This window comes from Sturnira hondurensis, unplaced genomic scaffold, assembly GCF_014824575.4.
Source record: "Sturnira hondurensis isolate 20B ecotype Veracruz unplaced genomic scaffold, ASM1482457v3 Scaffold0016663, whole genome shotgun sequence".
Classification (NCBI taxonomy): Eukaryota; Metazoa; Chordata; class Mammalia; order Chiroptera; family Phyllostomidae; genus Sturnira; species Sturnira hondurensis.
Genome location: NW_028089294.1, coordinates 1,653,051 through 1,672,185, shown reverse-complemented (window position 1 = coordinate 1,672,185; position 19,135 = coordinate 1,653,051). Strand labels below are relative to the sequence as shown.

Genomic DNA, 19,135 nt, shown 5'->3' with positions numbered 1-19,135 from the left:
AGATGAGGGTTGTGTGTCAGACCTCCAGAAACGGGGCAGATGTCTTCACCTCTCAGTTCACTCGTAGGTACACTGGAGACCACAGCTCCGTACTCATGGAGTTGCTCTAAGGTAATCAAGGCCATACATATTTCGACAAGGGCTGTCTATTCTTTTGCATACCGCATTTGGTTGCTTAGAGGCAAATCATATAGAAGACCCTACAATCAATTATAATTTACACATTTTGTGTAAATGAAGTCAAGTCAGTTTAATTATGAAAATGTCTAAGTGACCAAAAACACCGCAGGTTGCTTTTGTTTTATAGTGTTACATGTACCATTTACAAATAAGAAAATGCAGATTCACAAAAACAATGGAACTTGCTCAGAAAGAAAAGCTAGTGAATGGCAGTACAGGGCTCCCGGGGTTCACTCCAGCGCAAACAGCGCACTCACTCACTGTACCTGGGGCTTGAACACATACACACGCACACACATGACCACGACCACATATGTAGACAATAATTCACTTGAAAATGCGGTCAACCTGAAGACTGACCCACTCCACAAGCCCTAAATAATCAATAATAAACACAGCACCTCAAATGACTTTCAAGGGCTCACCAGGCCATCTGGTCCAAGCACGTCTCTTTCTAGCATCTCCCCTATTACTGAGCATCATTACCCAGGAGACACTCTCATCCCTTGAAGTGTTAACCCCCAGTCATTTGAAAATCCTATTTAAGCAATTAAAAAAATCCTGCTGCCTTAGGTTTGACAGAGCCTCCTTAATTATAAGACAATCAAAATAAAAAGGTAAGGGCTTAATGGGTGTGTTAGAGACTGGGAGTTTTCATTTTGCCATTTCCCATGTAACTATAATGATTACTACTTATCCTTTGCCTATAAATTGTAAGCTGACTGAGGTTCATGAAAAATGATGTGGTTCCATAAAAAATAGTTACGACTGCCTTAAAAAAAGTCTTTCAAAAGTCTGTGTATGAAGTCGTGGCTCACTTTATGCTAAAGTAATGTTACCATTTACTGGCTGTCTACTGCATGGCAACTGTTACATATAAAAGTTCTGTTCCACACAACTATATCATGAGGCACCATATTTTTAGGACTATAAGATGCACCAGACCATAAGACACACCTAGATTTTAAAGGAGGAAAATAGGGGGAAAATTTTTGAAGCAAAAAATGTAGTAAAATATTTAATAACCTGTGACCCCACTCCACCGCTGCCCCTCCCACAGTAAGCCAGGTAAACTACATTTGGACTATAAGACGCACCCCAATTTTCCTCCCAAATTTGTGGGGGGGGGGGTGTGGTTTATAGTCTAAAAAATACAGTAAGTATTTTTCATCCTAAGTTTACAATTGAGAATCCTAAGGCCCAATATGGTTAATTAGTGCCCCACAACTGGCAGGTGGTCAGCTGATATAAACACCCATCTGAGTCCAAATCAAGGGAGCTCTCAGCATGACCCTAGGTGTATTTCCTATAACTCTAATTCGAGCCTTAAGTGGGCAGGATGCAAGTGAGTTCACCCAAGACAAAAGAGACAAAGTTGATGAGTCCTTCTCTCCCAGCTATACACAGTGAAGTTAAGGGTTTGGAAATGAGTGTGTGAGCATTGGGCAGAGATGCAGAAGGACCAGAAAGAGTACCAGTCATGGAGAATGGAAAGGACTAGCCACTGCATTGCCTAGCAAATTCAAGTTTAATCCCATGACGAACCCAGAGGGACTTCCAAATTTGTGTTCTGATCTTGGAATTGTATTTATATCTGCTGCTAGAAAATGTCAGACTTTCTGAAGCAAAACAGAATCAATGCCCCCATTTTTTTTTCCTATGAGCTCCTGCTATTTCCTATTGGTTTGATTAGCTATTTGGGTAGGTTTCCATGCTTAGAATCACTAGCATCCTGAAACTATTAAGAATAGCAATTATTTTAAACTCTAAACAGGAGATGTGAAGCACACTGCTGTCAACTGAGTTCTCATTCCTTTTTTCAATATACAGCTAAAACATCCACATTTTTCTGACAAAGATAGGTTTAATATAGATGGTATATAAACCATTTAATGTAAAAACTCACACGTTGGGATTTTGGTTTCTCTGGGCATTTTAGTCTCAATGCTTTAAGGGCCACCAACTAGTTGTGTGGCTAGATAAGTCCTCTAACCTCACCCATGAAATTAGGGGTTTGAAATAGGTGACCGCGTGACCAGAACATGGAAATAACAAAGGCTCCTCTCATGGACCCTGCATTTTCAGCAGTAAATGCTCTCCTTGGTCCTGTTATTTGAAATGTAGGGCTCTGGCGTTAATCCAATGGAACATCTGCCTTAGAGAACAAGTTAGACAAATCGGATAATTTGACCAAGGCTCTAAAACATCTAACACTTAAGGCATACTGTCCAATGGTCACATTCACTAAATACAGGAAGGTGCTCTTCCAAGGTGCTCTTACAAGGTGCTCTTCCTCACCTTGAAAGAGATATCAGAAAGCAAAGCTTTTTTAACTTATCAGTTTCAACTTCAAAACTGCCCTCATTGGATTGTAATTTAGTTATAATTTTACTTTCTACCTTTGAGGTACAATATTTGAGAATTACTATTTTCTCTTACCTTGGAGTTAGAGTATTCATGGCGTTGCACACTATACATTTTGAAAATAAATTTCCACTTTAGTTTAAAGTTTTGTTTTCCCAGAAAATTAATTTTTATCAGCCCTGCAATTAGAAAAGAATAACTATAGAATTCAATGTTTTCTTATTTGCTTTGGCCATCAGCAAAGTTAGTCAATCTTTTTTTGGTCCAAATGTTCAAAATTTACTTGGCTCAAGTGCCTGAAAGCATTAAAGAATGCTTTCTGCTTTCTTCAGACGTTTTGAGTATTTTATGTGCTATTATAATAGGTACAGGTCTGCTCATGTCTTCTTAGAAGTAGGAAGAGTTGAAATTAAAATCTTTTAAAATAACAACAAATCTGTCCTCTTTACACTATATCTTTAGTGCCTAAGACAATGTTTGGCAATGATAAGTATTTGTTGAAAAGAATGAATGAATTTTTGTGTGAATCAATGCTTTTCAATCTAAACATAATGTATTAAAAGGCATTTTTTTCACTGTATCATACTGTCCTATCTGATGTTGGAAAAAATCTGTATAAATACATACATACCCTCACACATATGCCAAGTCTCAGAAAGTTTCAGAGATCTATAATTCATGTGTAGTAAATACATGTACACAGGACATGCAGAGATACACATGCATGGATTTGTATACATAAAACCTATTTATTCTAACAAGTGCAAACCTGCATTTAACATGGCACTGTTGATTTTTCTAGTGGAATGTTACTGTTATTTAGCTGATCATCAGGATCCTGACTGAGAAGAAGGAAAAGCTGAGGGCACGAGTAAGAAAGAGGGCGACAGGAAGTTCCAGAGACAGAACTGCGTGTGGGAACTACGCTGGGGCCATACCGGGAGGGCGGCATTGCAAATCAAAGGTGTCTGTCCGCTGGAACATGTCAGTGGTCGCAGAATACAAGGGCGAATCAGGTGGCTCCGTCCCCCAGTTTCACAACGCGGCAAGCCAGCTACACAGGGGAGGGAAGGCAGAGGGCAGGAGAAAGAAGCAATTATGTTCTGGCCCCTGGATGTGCTTGAGCCGGTATTAATGAAAAGAATATTGGCTTGTTGGGCTGCTTTTCTCCGAAATTGCTTATTACAAAGTCTTGAGGAAAACAGTGTTTGGAAGGCTCCAGAATGATTCAGCACTCCTCTTATTTAAGCCTGAAGTCACGTGTGTGATGCGGCTTTTGTCCTGAGAGGCAGCAGCTCAGCTCTGCGAACAATACACCATCACTGGACCCAGGAGCTGTTTTGTTGGCGAGGCCGCTGCGACATGAATATAGTTTGTGTTGTGAACACAGTTTTCATTGTCGCTTGCTAATCAATGCACCAGACGTGGGGGGCTTTTCACCCCCAGGAGGGAGCCTTCGTACACGGTTTATAGCAAGGGAAACATTTCAGCATAATCCTAAGAGGCAGAAAGAGGAGAAAACATGACACACACGCACACACACACAAGCACGCACTCACACATACACATGCACCCCAAAGGCAGAGAAAAACCTTATAAAAGTGACTTACAGCACTAATTCCTGCCACTTGCCTGAACCAACAGACCTTGTCACACACACTCCCCAGCCCCTGCATCTCTTTTGTTTTGCCGGTGCCTGGTCATGTCTGGCTGGGTGTTGTGTCTGAAGTCCCGTGAGAGCATCTTCAACCAGAATCCCAGCACACAGCTGAAAAGGAATGAATAGACCAGCCATTCCAATCTCTCCAGTGTTTGGTAAACAAGAATCTGAGACCAGAAGGAGAGTTTTATCCCAGGTCACAAAGAGGCTGTTTTAGGATCTCAGGTTCTTGCTGGGGCACACTGCACCACTCTCATTTTTTTTTTTTTTTTTTTTTTTGGAGTTGGCATTTGTGGAACCAGTACCAAGTCCTTATTCCCTTGATGTCACCTAAGGACCTCTGGGCTTCTGGATGATGTGATGCTTCAGCATTAGGCGAAGCACAGACCCCATCTTTCCTGGGCTGAAACTCAGAGGCATTGCGTGGAGTTGAGTGGCCCTGCCACTGGCGAATACTTGTTTTGGGTTCACACAGGCCTCACTGCAATTCAGTGCAGTAGGTCCTCATGAACCCATTTGCAAGATGGGAAAACAGAGTGAGGATTCAACCCAGCCCGGGGTTCTTACTCCAAGGTCAGACCCCTTTCCGTCTTGTCACGCGTGTGCCTCCTGGAGTTTCATGCCCTTGGGCAGCAGTCCCAGTTCTATTCCCGGTGCTGTGCTCCTGCCTCAGAGTCTGCACGTGAGCTGTTTCTCTGGGTGAGAGGCTCTCCCTGCACATCTGGACCTTCTCATCACTAACGTCTCAGCTCACAGATCACCTCCTCGGAGCTTCTCAGTGCCCAGTCACACTTTACTGTGTCACCCGACTTAGTCGTCCTTGTAGCCCGTATCAGGATCTGAAATCATGATGCTTGATCGTATGTTCTATTTGACCACCATCTCTCACCCTTGGAAGTCCCATGGGGTCTGTTTGGCTACATGTCCAATGCCCAACACAGAAACAGTGAAGTATTTACTTAACAAATGAGTGGTAGAAATAAAGTCCCTCTTTTAACCTTTCCATTCCCTGTGAAGATTTACTACAGACACAGGCCCAGGTTAGGGATTCGGCCTAGGCTTGTGGTACAAAATAGAGACCTGAAATTTTTTTAGAGCTCAAACCTATCAACTTCATGGCATTTGGATTGTGCCTTAACCGAGCAAAGGAAACAGGCCAAAAACTGAACTGGCGATGAGAGGGGAAGAGATCTTTTTAGGGTCGTTTATGTTGAAGAAAAGCATCACAACAGCTTGCTGCAGGTTATTATTTGTGAAAGACTGAAAAGCCACTGGCAGACAGACAAACTCGACTGTCACACCCACCATAGGCAGCCCACTCTCTACAAAAGAGAGTGTCTGGGAGCAGTGAGGGAGTGGAGATGTTCCGTGTGAATTCCACTACCGAGCTGTTCCTCCCCCTGCAAACTGACATCACTGTGTGTAAGGTCATAGCTCTCTCACAATTTTCAATGATCATTTTAACAACACAAAGAGAGAGGTAATGAAGGGTAGCCTCGGTTTCCAGGACAAGAAATGGAAGCACAAGGAGCAAATCTGTGAGGTGCCCAAGAACTTGTAATGCATCAAAGCCCCTTTGTTCTTGGTGGAGGACCCTATTTACTGGGATCTCATTGAAAATCATGGCAGAGAAGAGAAAACAGGCAAGCAGATGAGGGGGTGTCCTGAGTAACTGCAGTCACTTTGTGCAAACCAAGGCCATGATTAGAATCTTAGGTTCTCAGCTTCTATCACCACTTTGCCAGCAAACCAACTCACACACCCCATGGTCAGATCAAAGTCCCTTCAAGTGATCCTGAGACCAGGAAAGCAGTCACAGAGGAGGGGAGTCTAGAGCCCTTCCCATTTGCCACACAGAGAGATAGGTACTTGCCACGAATGAGAGAATCCCACGTCCAGCAGGGCCAATGTAAACCACTGAGAAAATTTTCACAAAGATGAAAGGAAAATCAGACTCTTTGGGAAGAAGAAAGGAAGTAGGACAATCCACTCATTTCCCCTAAAGAAGCATTCGGAAATTTCTATGACACCATATGCAGAGGGTTATTTCAAGGAGGGTGGTCATTTCCCAATTACATGTTTCATAAGACAGCTCAATAAACTTAGAAGTTATCAGAATGGAGTTTTGCTGGACAAACCACAGAGATTTTCCTCGCCGGAATCAGTGAGTCAGGGAATTGCAGTGAAGTAGTGGAAAGGGTTTTAGGTCTCACAAGTGTCACTTAAATTCCCTGAGCTTTGGCTTCTTCACCTTAAAAAACAGAGAAAACAATACCCACTTTAGCAGTTTGCTGAGAAGACGAAGATTAAGTGAGATGTATGTGTCCCCACATGCATGAAGGTGAGCACTCAGCAAGGAAACCCAAATCCATAGACTAACCACGGTAGCATCTTAAAATCCACACAGTCTTTACACTCTTCTGCATGGGGGGCAGCCTTTGATACACATCAACTCAACCGTTTATATAAATTTCAGCATTTTTCTAGAGCACAGCATTGAGCAGTTTGTTGAAAACTAAAGGGTTATGGCTGCCCAAACAGTTCCTCCAAGGCTCAACTTCCCACACTGCAGGAGGCTAATCCACACAGCTGCTGATATTTACAAAGTGTTATCGGAGTCCTCAGGCCAATCTTAGAACCCAGTGTGCCCACATACTACCCACTGTAACTAAACCATCTCAACTAGCAGGAGGTATCCACTCTTGCTGGGTATCTGTACTTGTTGCGGGCTTATTTCTTAGGTGCTCAAGTCTGTAGGGAATATGCTTCTCTATTGCAGAAGCTTGGATTTCTACTAATCCTACAATCAATAAGTGGTAATAGATCACAATTTCAAGATTCTCAGCCCGATGTGGAGTTATTTTGCGCAAAAAAAAAAAAAAGAGGCTTGGGGAAAACCTCACAAGACTACTTGTATCAACTTAGGCTCATTTGGGATGCTCAGAACACATAGAGGAATTCTTAGAAGAGAGATAGGCTAAGCTGTCAATTTGCAGCTTTAAACTGATTCATTTCGGCAATATTCAAATTTCCATTGGTGCTAGAACTCCTTAGTGGATGTGTTTTTCATTTTGAGAGTGGCTGTATTTGCTGAGAAATATTTCTGTCTAATATCTAATCCAGTACATTAGATATTTCTTGTGCTGTATTAACCATCCTAACAAGGACCACAAAGGCTTGAGCTGGTAACATTCTGTTGTTTGGCACATTTTGCCCAGGAGTCCATTTACCCAGACAGGGTTGCCAGTTATGCACAGATAGTTGAGTTCCTTCCCACATCCTTCTCAGTATCCTATGGCATCTGTGCCTAACGCCCCAAGTATGGACTGTAACGAGCACTGATACTGTGGGACAGAATGACCCGTAGCTGTCTTTGGCTTGGAAGCACAGGGTGGGCACGATTCACAGGACCTATACAAGTGTCTAAGAATGGGCCAGCAGTCCAAGTTGCAAGTCTACAGCAATCTTGAACTCGATCTCCCAGATGTGGGTGCCCAGGCACAGTAGATTCTGGGCATGGAGCCTCCACACGCATTTTGTTCCCCACAAGCTAGGGACAAAGGACCTTTCAGCAAACCACCAGCCTTGCCATCAGGCCTTTAGCTGCACGGGACTCGGACAGGCGGACTAGACACCAGCAGCAGGGCTCACATCCTCCCCAAGGACAACCAGCCACACCAAGAGACTTCTTTCCACAATCCAAGTACATTCTGAAGAAGTCTTTCAAAAGGAAAGTTCTTAGAAAGAGCGTCTATAATGTCAAATGATAAGGTTTTCTAATGATAAGGTTTAACTTGGACTGAAAAAACAGTAACTAATCACTTCTCTTCAAAAGCCTAATAAGGATAGATGAATGATTCTACAGTTGTGCCTCAAAGATCAGTTACACTAGTGTGGGAAGTGAAACACACAAGCCAGAAATGGCATTGAAACGGGGGTGGGGGTTGGGGGTTGTTGTTAATGTATAGGTGTAAGTAAGCTATATGTACGACAATATGTAACGTGGCCACCGAAAGCCCAATGTGTACATTACCGAAAGTAAATGTGTCCAGAAGAAGAAAGGAGAAAGACCTTCCCCAGAGCACACGAGTTAAGTGCCTCTTGGAGTCGCATTCAGCTCCGAGCACCATATTCTAAAAAGGGGGGTTATGACTAGCTGACAGAGTGCTCAGAGGAGCATGGCCAACCAGACAAAGCACCTTGGAGGGAGGGCCAAGAGTGATGGACAAGTGACCAGTGACAAGTGCCTGCAGAAATGTCATGTGGAGCCAGACTGGATTTAGTCCATACAGCCTAAGCAATGGGACCTGGGTAAATTGCCAGAACCTAACAGCCCGAGCTGATAGCTCGAACTCCTGAAACTTGGATTGTGGGATCATGAATGCCCTGGTAGCTGAGACTCAAGTGAGGCACAGTGACCATTGGGTGGAGATTTTGAAGGAATTCATGTTAAATAGAGAGTTGACCTTGGTGAGTTCTGACAGCCTCCCAGTGGTTTAAGTTCAGTTATTTTCTACAGTAATACCTACAAGTTTCCACAATGGGATCAAATACCTGCCTTTTTTTCTCTCTGCTTTGGCAACCCGTACCTATAAATTTGAGTAAAGTATGTTTTGAGGTCTCCCTTGTTAAGGACAACAACATCTCCTTATCTTGTAATACATTTGGTCAAAAAATTGCAGACATCTACTTTTCATCAGAGAATACATAAGTAAGTACTTCCTGCCCATTGGGTTATAAGGAGATGTTTATAGCACTTCTCCCAAATCCAGAGCAAGAGATTAAATTCTTCTTTGGGAATGATTTTTTAGGTTATTAGTGGTATATAGAAATCATTAAGGGTTGGAAGAGATAAATATTTTCTCACTAGAAATAAGATACAAGCATGTTAAAAGGAAAAGGAAAGAAAAGAGGTTTCTAGATCATTGAGTGAGCACGACAGTAAAAGCCACGGGGTTTAATTCAAGCCTTTATATATCAAACACACACACAGATACGAGAAAACTCATCCATTAAGTCACAGTCCTTGTTTTTTTCTCTTGTAATGAGAAGGGGTAAATTAGATTGCTAAGGTTTCTTTTATCTTAAATATTTTATGATTTTGTTAGAACCTTAGAAAAACAGAAGTAGAAATGTAAAAGAGAAGAGTAGGACTTGATTTGCTATTTACTATCAGGTTGCAAAAGAAAGTGATGGATGTGGAGGAAAAAGCCCATTCGACCAACTTAACTTGTCAATTTGTTTGAAGACAACAGACCTTCGTGCTTAGAAACTAAAGAGACACAAAAATTAAACTCAATCCTGCTTGAAAAAAAAAGGGAACAATATTTGAGAAAGAAATGATGCCCAAAACAAGGTGCACAGAATGTAGAAATCCACTGTAGTGATCCAGCTTCACCATTACTGATTTGTATATTACACAGAACTGCTAAGTACCAGTAACACTTGTGGAGCTCATGAAATCACATGGATGACATTGTTGTTGGCCACAGAAGTCACCCTGTCATACTTCCTGAAAGTGTTCTGATCATTCTCATTCATCCACAGTGGAGGATTCTCTCCCAGAATAAAAATGGACTAATTACAGATATAAATGAATACCTGGAAGGAATAGAAAGTCAGACACTTCCTCTGATTACCAGCAGCACACATTCCCCGAAGTACTTTCCATTACAGATTTGTGATAATGATGGCCAGTTTCCCAAATTCAAGGGTGAAGAGCTAGATGCAAAGCAGGACGTTTGATTCCAAACTAGATGATTGACTTATGACAACTAGAAATGGAGATAAGAACTTGTCATACTCTAAATCACAGATTTTTAAATAATCATAACTGTGATGCTCTCCATTTATTGTCTTATTTCCCGTGTTTACTTGGTCCCCAAGGGCTTGAAAAAGAACATGTGGCTGACTGCTGAAAATATATCTAGAAAATAAATTAGAGCATTACTGATCAGTGTTCTCTAATTCCTTAAAAAAGCAATATTGTGTTTCTATAGCATTTAGGCATAGGAGGAGTTCTCAGATTCAAACTTTGAATCAATATGGGACAGATGCTCAAGTCCTCAACTTGCTTCAACAAGACATCACGCGCTATCAATAGACTATAAGATCAAATCCCCACTCAACCACTTACCAACTGTGTCATTATTTTACAAAGTTACATAATTCTCTGAACGTTAGGTTCTTCATCTGTGCAATGGGATTAATAATGCCCATCTCTCGTGGTTATTGTAAGGATTAAATTAAATGAAGCGTGGGAAAAATTAGCTCAGTGGGAAAAATTAGCTCACTTAGTGTCAAGTTCTCTCCCTCTGTTTCTTCCTTCTTCCTTTCTTTTCTTGAAATCAAGCAGCTTGGAGAAGCTGGAGCAATACATGTTTCATTCAAACAGAATACAGGTTCTGTGAAATCAGGACGCTCAGGTCTTACTGATGTACTGCCCTCCCGCTGACAAGTAACACTGACAGAAAACTGCTACATCTGTCTGCAGAGAGGTTCACAGCCATGCGAGGGACTCGGACATTTCTTCTTCTAGTCCTCACCACAGCTCTGTGACGTGGGAGGTAGGCAACTGATCCGACAGAGGAAGAAGGGAAGCTCAGGAAGGTCAATGCCTTCCCTCCAAACATGCTGTCAGAACTACAAATGGACTTTTAAGTTTTCTGGCCCAACTATACTCCATCAGCCTCTTTTCCTGGTTCTCAAAGCTCTCCCTGAGGCCAAACCCTGAGCATCTCTAGAAGGAAGTGAACTACTCTCTTGTCTTATCTTCAGGTGCCACGCCCAGGGCTTGCCCTTCATGGTCCCTAGTTCTGTTGACGGTCCTGGGCTCAGCTCCACGGCAGGGGCAGGACAAGTACTGTTGCATCAGTAGGTGGAGTGATCCCCTCTCCACTATTTGCGGTTTTAATGCCTTGGCTATTTTCGTGGTTTTAATAATTTGGCCATTTTTGTGCTTATATTTTTAGGACATCCAACGTGATCAAGGAAATCATGTAAAAGGCCACGGGGCAGATTAATCAAATATAGTTTTTGTGTTATCTTTCTATTTGTAGAATCCCTAAAGCTGAAAAGAAGGATTCTGAGATAAGAGGATCATTTGCTTGGGATCCTAGGACAGGAAACCCACCTGCCCGTTTCCTTGCTAATGGAGAGGAAGGGCGCCAAAGACTTTTGAATCCTCTAGTAACCCTGGGCTGGCAAATACACACCCGAGCAGGTTACCATCAACTTTGCTATTACATAAAAGATGCACCCAGGCTTAAAAAAAAAAAAAAGCTCCACTGATCTTTGCAAGAAACAGACTTTTTAAGCAGAGTCCAGATGGTGATGGATGAGCATAACATTTCTCTGTCCTTCTCCAAGGCAGGCTAATTGCGCATCACGCATGGCCATCAGTGTTCACTTTTAATATTTTCATGACATCTGAATTGGAGATTAAAATTTGTGCAGAGCAGTGAGATCCCAGGAAAAAGGATGGGAAGCCACTGCTGCTTTCAAATGCAGTAAAACAGATGGGTCTCTCCTTCCAGACGTGAGCATTAAAATATTTAGGATTCCTTGTAATGCTAGAAGCCCCCAGAAGGAAATTTCAACACCTCATTTTTCCTTGCTCACTTATAGATTGTAAAGTTAATCCCAGAGGGCTAGATTACATTTTCTTTTTTTGTTTACGATTTTATTTATTTATTTTTAGAGAAGAAGGGAAGGAGAGAAGGAGAGAGATATCAATGTATGGTTGCCTCTCATGCATCCCCTGCTGGGAACTGGCCTGCAACCCAGGCATGTGCCCCGACTGGGAATCGAACCGCGATCGTGTGGTTCACAGGCCCGCGCTCAATCCACTGAGCTACACCAGCCAGGGCTACATTTTCTTTTTAAAAGCCTAGACTGTAAACTTAGGACCCAACATATTAACCAAGCAGTTAAATAATGATAGGGAAATACAGTTACAATCCTTAAGTATAGGAAAACAATAACTACCATAATAACTACTATCTTGAAATATCCTCAAATACTGTAGAGGTGATCTGATTATTCCCCTGCACTCCTTCATGGGGAAGGTGTTATTACTTTCATCCTGAAGACAAATATCATATCTACTCTCCATAATTGTCATTTCTTCTGAGAAGCTTCATTTTTTGTTTTCCTATTCATCTCCACCATATGGACTTAAGACACCCCAAATAATCTGTTTTTCATAGATGACTGATTAAGATTCAGTGTTTTCCAAACTGTTGTGATCATACACCCTATGAAATTACAAAACGTCCACAAGTATCGACATTTACAAGGATCAGATACAAAATAAACATAACTTGAAAGTCTCGTCCTTTGGTGGAGCTTCCCTGGGGTATGGGAAGCACCCCCTCCTTTGGAGCAGGCGGTGGGGAAAGAAGAAAGCAGAGAAAGAAGTCACAGGGTCTGCTTCTTCCTCACCCCCTTCAAAAAGCCCTGACAATTGCAACTTTCACAGAGAGTTCTACCTGCAGCTAATGTGTAGGGTAAAAGGAAAATGGGAAGAAAAGCAAAAGAAGGAAAAAAGAAGAAATGCATAAAAGACAGAAGAAAATGGAGTGGAATAGAAGCACTGAATGACTCTTTCTATCCATCAAGGTTAGGGCGCAGGAGGCTTCCAAGTGGGTACTGTAATAGTTTGCTGGGGCCACCGTAACAAAATACCACAGACTGGGTGGCTTAAACTATGGAAATTGACTTTCTCACAGTTCTGGAGGCTAGACGTCCAAGCTCCAAGTGTCAGCAGGTGTGGTTCCCCCTGAGGCTTTTCTCCTTGAGTTGGCAGAGGGAAGGGCGCCTCCTTGCTGGGTCCTCACAGGACCTCTCCTCTGTGTGTGTGCGTACATCTCCACTGTCTGTCTCTGTGTGGGTCCCAACTTCCTCTTCTTAAAAGGACACTGATCAGATTGGATGAAGGCCCAGCCAAACAGCCTCACTGTAACTTAAATATCTCTTTAAAGGCCCTGTCTTCCACTACAGGCACATTCCGAGGTGCTAGGGCTTAGAGCATGAGTTTGATGGGAACATAATTCAACCTGTAACATGTATTACTTTTATTTAAGAGCATCTTCTGCTTTTAGGCAAGGGTGATTGATATTGGAAATATGTAACAACCATATGGTATGAATGCTGAGGGGCCACACTGTGAGATCCATCCATCTAGTGTTACAAGTGCTGGGGGCTCTGGAAGCTCTGAGGAGGAGTTTCCAGCTCTCACTGGAGGGCAAGGGAGTTCAGAGAAGGTTTCATAAAGGAACTGAGTTTTAAAGGACAATCAGGGAAGCATAAGGGAGGGGAGGATTGAGACATGCCAAGTACACTCAGTTCTAAAGGACAGAAGGAGAAAGTACATATGGTTTGTAGAAGAATGCAAATAATAATTCCATTTAGCTAGGGTGAAGTTTGAGTTTGAAGTAGTCGCAGGAGATAACACTGGAGAAATAGGCAGGGCCCAGAACCAGAATGGAGGGCCCTGTGTGAGCACCATCCTGTAGGTGATTGCGGGAGCGTGACTGCCCAGAGCTGAAGTTGGAAAACACAAATGCATTCCAGGAAAAGACTCCTGACAGAAGAACACTATCACAGTTGTCTCCCTTCAGAAGAGACTTCTTTCTGAGCCAGGCACAGGGCTTCCCAGAGTTTTGGAAGAAATCCTTGCCACTTCTCTGAAGTGACAAATCTCACTGGAGGTGACAGGAGAGTATTGATTACATATAACTAGTAAACTGGGTGTTGGGGGTGCTAAGTTTTTGCCTTTGACCTGACGCTGAGCATGAAACAATAGTTGTTTCATTATGATCGACTCTTGGAAAACCCTAAGCTTCACCCACTTCTAATGGTCTCCTGGTCACTCAAAGGGCAGAGGTGACGGGCGGGGTTGGTTGAGAGGGAGACCCTGAGAGCAGAAGTTGTAATGAAATGCGTTTCACTCCTTTCTTTCTAGGGGAAGACGATGATGATGACGAGTGTGGGGAGGAGAAGCTGCCCTCCTGTTTCGATTATGTGATGCACTTTCTGACTGTGTTCTGGAAGGTCCTGTTTGCCTTCGTGCCCCCTACGGAATACTGGAACGGCTGGGCGTGTTTCATTGTCTCCATCCTCATGATTGGCATACTGACAGCTTTCATTGGTGACCTGGCGTCCCACTTCGGCTGCACCATTGGCCTGAAAGATTCTGTGACTGCAGTGGTGTTCGTCGCACTTGGAACTTCAGTACCAGGTAGAGGATACATTCACATATGAGCCTCCCACGTGAAAGCCCCTTTGCCTTATGACCTTATCTAACCGGTTCAAGGACTGTGATGACAAACCAGGCCTCTGAAAGAGCCCAAAGCTATGAATAATGTCCCTGCCAAGACATTGTCATGGCATCTTTCAAGGTTAGAAAGCTGATCAGTACCATCGTGATGACAGGAAGGTACCCCCAGAGGGACTGCATGGCCCGAGGGGCAGGAGAGGATGATTTGATGGATGGATCTGTAGCTGAGCTCCCCAATACAATCGGCACTGCCAAAAACACCAAACAAAATTACAGAATCATCTTCAAGAACAAAACTTCTGTCTTTTAGGTTATTTCCACAACACCCTGTATTCATTGGATAACTAAGATAAATCCTTACTGAAGGCCTGATATGATATTCTCTTGACCCAAGTATTAATGGGAGGGAATAACAAGAGGCAGACATTGATCAGGAGAGGGAAAAAGTAACCTCACAAAGCACACATTTCACAGACATCCCTTCATGCATTTCTATAAGCTGAATTTTTCTCCCACGCTACAATTTCAGCTCATTATGGTTTGCTCCAACTTCTGAGTAAGACATCATCCTTCCAACATGACATTGACAGCAGGAATTTTCAAATTTTGGTGGGCATCAAAATGACCTGGGCTCCTTTAAAAGAAGACAAATGCCCGAGACCCGCCACCAACCAATAGAATCAGAGGATCTAGAGGAAGGGCCTAGAAATGTGTGTTTTGAGATCACAGGTGACTCTGCTACACACATCAGACCTTATTGTAACTGAAGTTCTGGGCCTACTCCCCGGCACTAGTTGACATCTTGACGGATGTGCAGCCTTAACCCTGAGCAACCTGAACTCAAGGTCAACTGTTACAATGCTCAACCTGGGGGAGAGGCAGGACATGAGGGGCCATACAGCCGGGCTGATGGTACCATTCAACATTCCACATTTACCAAGGCATTTAGGTTAATGCTGCGATTACCACTGACATTTGCCATGTGGGCAACCTTGGCTTTTGGTTTTGAGCCTAAAACAATTTAAATCATGTCTACTTGGTCACTGGAATCCTCTAGCTGTTTTCTACTCAGATACTTAGCATCTCAATGACCGAATATAACTTAACTCAACTTCTCAGGGCCTCGGCTTCTTTATTTGTAAAATCAGGATAACCATACTTAACTTGCAGAATTATGGTATTATGGTAAACACTAGAGAAAACATCTATAAATTATGCACCCAGTAGAGCACCTGGGATATAGAAAGAATTTGATAAAACAATGGCTTTCGTGATGATTTATGTTGACTAGGTAAGGGGGACCTGACCATTATAAATCTGGATACTTTGTCCGTGAGTAACCAGGGATGAAGGGTCCAGATTTATTCTGGTTGGCCATACCACGTGGTGCCACCCAACTGACAGACCATTTGGGGGTCCTGATGACAGCACCTGGCATGGTTCTGGTGATGGAGGCACCAGGGGTTCAGGACATGCTCTCAGTCCTGCCTGAGTGGGCAGGGCTATGCACAGTCTTCCAGCTCACTGCCCGTCCTCGGAGCAGTCTGCCTGTCTGCCTCGGCTCTCTTCTAGCAGTTCCACATTTTAAATTTTTTCCAAAAATGACCAGAAATTTACCAAGTAGGAGGAAAAATGTAAAATATTCATACTTTAACTTGCTTCTGTGGTTATTATAAGAAAATGTTGTGGGGTCCACTTTGCCTCAGGCTTAAATCACTGTATCAAATGGTGCCCACATTCGCTTACTGTCAGCTATGGGTTTAACCCTTGAGGAGAATATGTTCAAACTGTGATAGTGAAGATGAAACTAGGTCTCGCATCACACTTATTCAGAGTCAGCAGTTGGTCCTCGTAAATGCATCTCTTGCTTTCAAAAGGATTTTTGAAGTGTTTTCCCTGCATCAAATCCTTGTTCCAAAATAATGTGTTGTTGTTGTTTTTGAATTTCCAAACTCCTCATCTCAGTATCTAAAAATGGCTCTGTTCTCTAATACCAATCTTGCAGAATGGCTGTTTGCATCTTTTGCATTAATGCTTTTGAGCAGTCTGCAGTCATATGATTAAAAATATTTTTCTGTAACATAAAATGTGGATTACAGTAAACCTCGGTGTTCAGAGGACTCATTTGTTTTGCTACTTAACACCACCTCCGTTCCCAGGGAGAGGCATCAAGAGGCAAGGATGCCTATTGGGAAGAATTCAACAGAATCATTTGTTGTCAAAATGGTTGCCCTACACTGTCATAAATTCTTCCCGTTGGGATACAGATGTCTCTCCTCTGTTACTGGGAGAATTCCTGTAATTTGATACAACATTAACTTTGCAGCATGGTCCCCAAACAATATATTCATAGGTAATCGCAAATAATCATATTAACATTTTCAAAAATCAGCTGTGCAAATTGAACAAGATGCTGAATGAACATCATATTTCTGACCTTATTCCTCAATGCTGATAATTCCGAGAGGTACTTTATTTTATCTCCTGACTTTTAAAAACTAAGAAGGCTATTGTTCCCAAAGCTCAGTTGCTACAGACAGAAGAAGAATGAGGGAAACTCGTCCTTTTCACGTAGACACTTAGAGCCTACCATTAACTGGCACTGGCCTAGGGCCCAGCTTTTTCTCTAGGCTGATGTCTTGACACTTTCCCTAAAGTAAAAGAACTCCTGCCTAGTAACTGATGCGCTGCTGCCCCTTCCTAGGGAGACTCTTAGATTCTTAGCTGATGATGGCCTGAAGGAAGAATTAAATATCATTTGAAGTGTTCTTACCATGTTGCTCAAAACCCATGGGAAAAAGTGCGTAGGACTTTTTAAGTGAGAAAGAGCTTCTTCCTCACAGAACTGGTAGCAAATGCTCATTATAACCTACTGGCAGAGAAAGATTCCTGAGGGTCTTCAGTCCCCCTCAACCTTTGGTCAGGTATGCACAGGAGAGCTTAAGACCTAGCCAGTTAGTAGAGGAAGGACCTGCTTTTCCCGAATCGCCTTTTACAGAGCTGTCTGTTTGGAGAGGAGTTCTGGACAGTCTCTTTCCACCTCTGCATCTTTGGTATTCATAAACTCCTGAAAGTGTGGCAGCCATCTGACTAAAATATTTTTTCTGTAAAATGAAATATGGATTGCAGTTGGGGTGAGCCACAGCCTGGCCACCAGCCCTCTTCGCTTCTGGGTCCATGTTCACTCCCTGGTCTGTCACGTGGTCTCCGTGCGTGGCTGACACGCTGTCCATATGCCAGTGATCACCAAATATGGATCCCCAGCCTCGACCTTCCCCTGAGCTCTGGACTCATGTAACAACTGCCTTCCCTGTACTGATGCCAGATGTGCAATTTGCAGCTCAAAATTACCATGTCCAAAATAGAACTGTTGATTTCCACTGCCTAAGCGCCTTGTCCTTCAACCAAACCATTTCATTCCACATCTCGCCTTTCTCAGGAAAACAGCATAATCATCCGTCCAGGTGTCCCTGTTCCTTGCCCTCATCCCTGCAGCCTGTCCCTTTGTACCTCCTGCAGACCGCTCCTCTAAAGTCTCTCTCGATCCAACCCACTTAGCTGTCTCTCCACCACCGTCCCTCTGGTAGACAGCAGTACAGACCAGCCTCCCACCTGTCTTCACGCTTCTGCTACACATTGTTTTAAGGGACAAATCCAGCCACAACTCAAGGCTGCTCATCTCGCTTAGGATAAACTTTAAAAGCAGCGCTCTGACTTACAGAAACCTATGGGATTTCCCCCACCTATCTTTCCACCGTGTTGTCCTCCTTGCCCACTATCCTGTGGCCCCATTGGCCTTTTCACTGTCCTCCTCACAGCAAGTTCACTCCTTTCTCAGGGCTGTCCTAGCTTGTTAAAATGCTCTTTCCTTCACTTATACAAGATTGGCTCTTTGTCTCCAAATACTAAGGACCGCCATTGTATCGCATCTTAAATATTACTTCAGAGAAATCATGCAATGTGAAGTGGTCTACCAGTTCTGCTCTATTACACCACCTTATTTTCTATACTTATTACTTTCTGGATTTGTTTGGTGTGTACATTTTTGAATAGAGTATATAAATTTATTCAAATAAATGTTGTCTAACTCTCCTCACTGAAATGTAAACTCCAAGGGAACACAAATCTTGCCCCTTTTTCCTTCTGTTTTATCCCTGGCTGCTAGAATAACACCTAACTAACACAGAAGTAATGTAGCTGTGTGTGTACATGTGTGTGTATTGTGCATATAAATGAATGTACCAGTAAGTCATTTACATATTAGTATAAGTTGGTTCAGTTAGGTTGCTTTCTTCCTAGTGCCTTCTAGAGACAGCTAATAATTAAAGTTATGACTGAGAAGATTATATACTTCTATAGTGTGGCTTATTTTTGAGGAATAGAATATATCTGAGCAAGGTATTGTAGTAAGACAGGGCAACAGTAACTAAGAAACTCAGAACAGAAACATTTTTCCTCTTGTATGATTTTAACTACACTAGGAACTTTTTTTTTTTACTCTTCAGGACTTCCTGCTTCCAAGACCCAGAACTATTAAAACTTTAGGCATACTCTGTGGAATGCTAAATAGGCCTTTTTCAATAGCTTGGCATGGGTTCATAACTGTTATATCACATTGCTTCTGTGGAATAAGTTTCAAAATCCAAGGGAAG

General features: G+C 42.7%; 1 protein-coding gene across 9 annotated transcripts in view; it reads left to right on the top strand.

Annotated features, from left to right (window-relative positions):
• Nucleotides 1–19,135, top strand: part of SLC8A1 (solute carrier family 8 member A1) — a 298,466-nt gene that overhangs the window by 258,112 nt on the left and 21,219 nt on the right. For all 9 annotated transcript variants that reach the window (XM_037066483.1, XM_037066485.1, XM_037066484.1 and 6 more), the window contains one exon: nucleotides 14,169–14,444. In XM_037066483.1, the coding sequence (XP_036922378.1) occupies nucleotides 14,169–14,444 (276 nt within the window). The remainder of the gene's footprint in view (nucleotides 1–14,168; nucleotides 14,445–19,135) is intronic.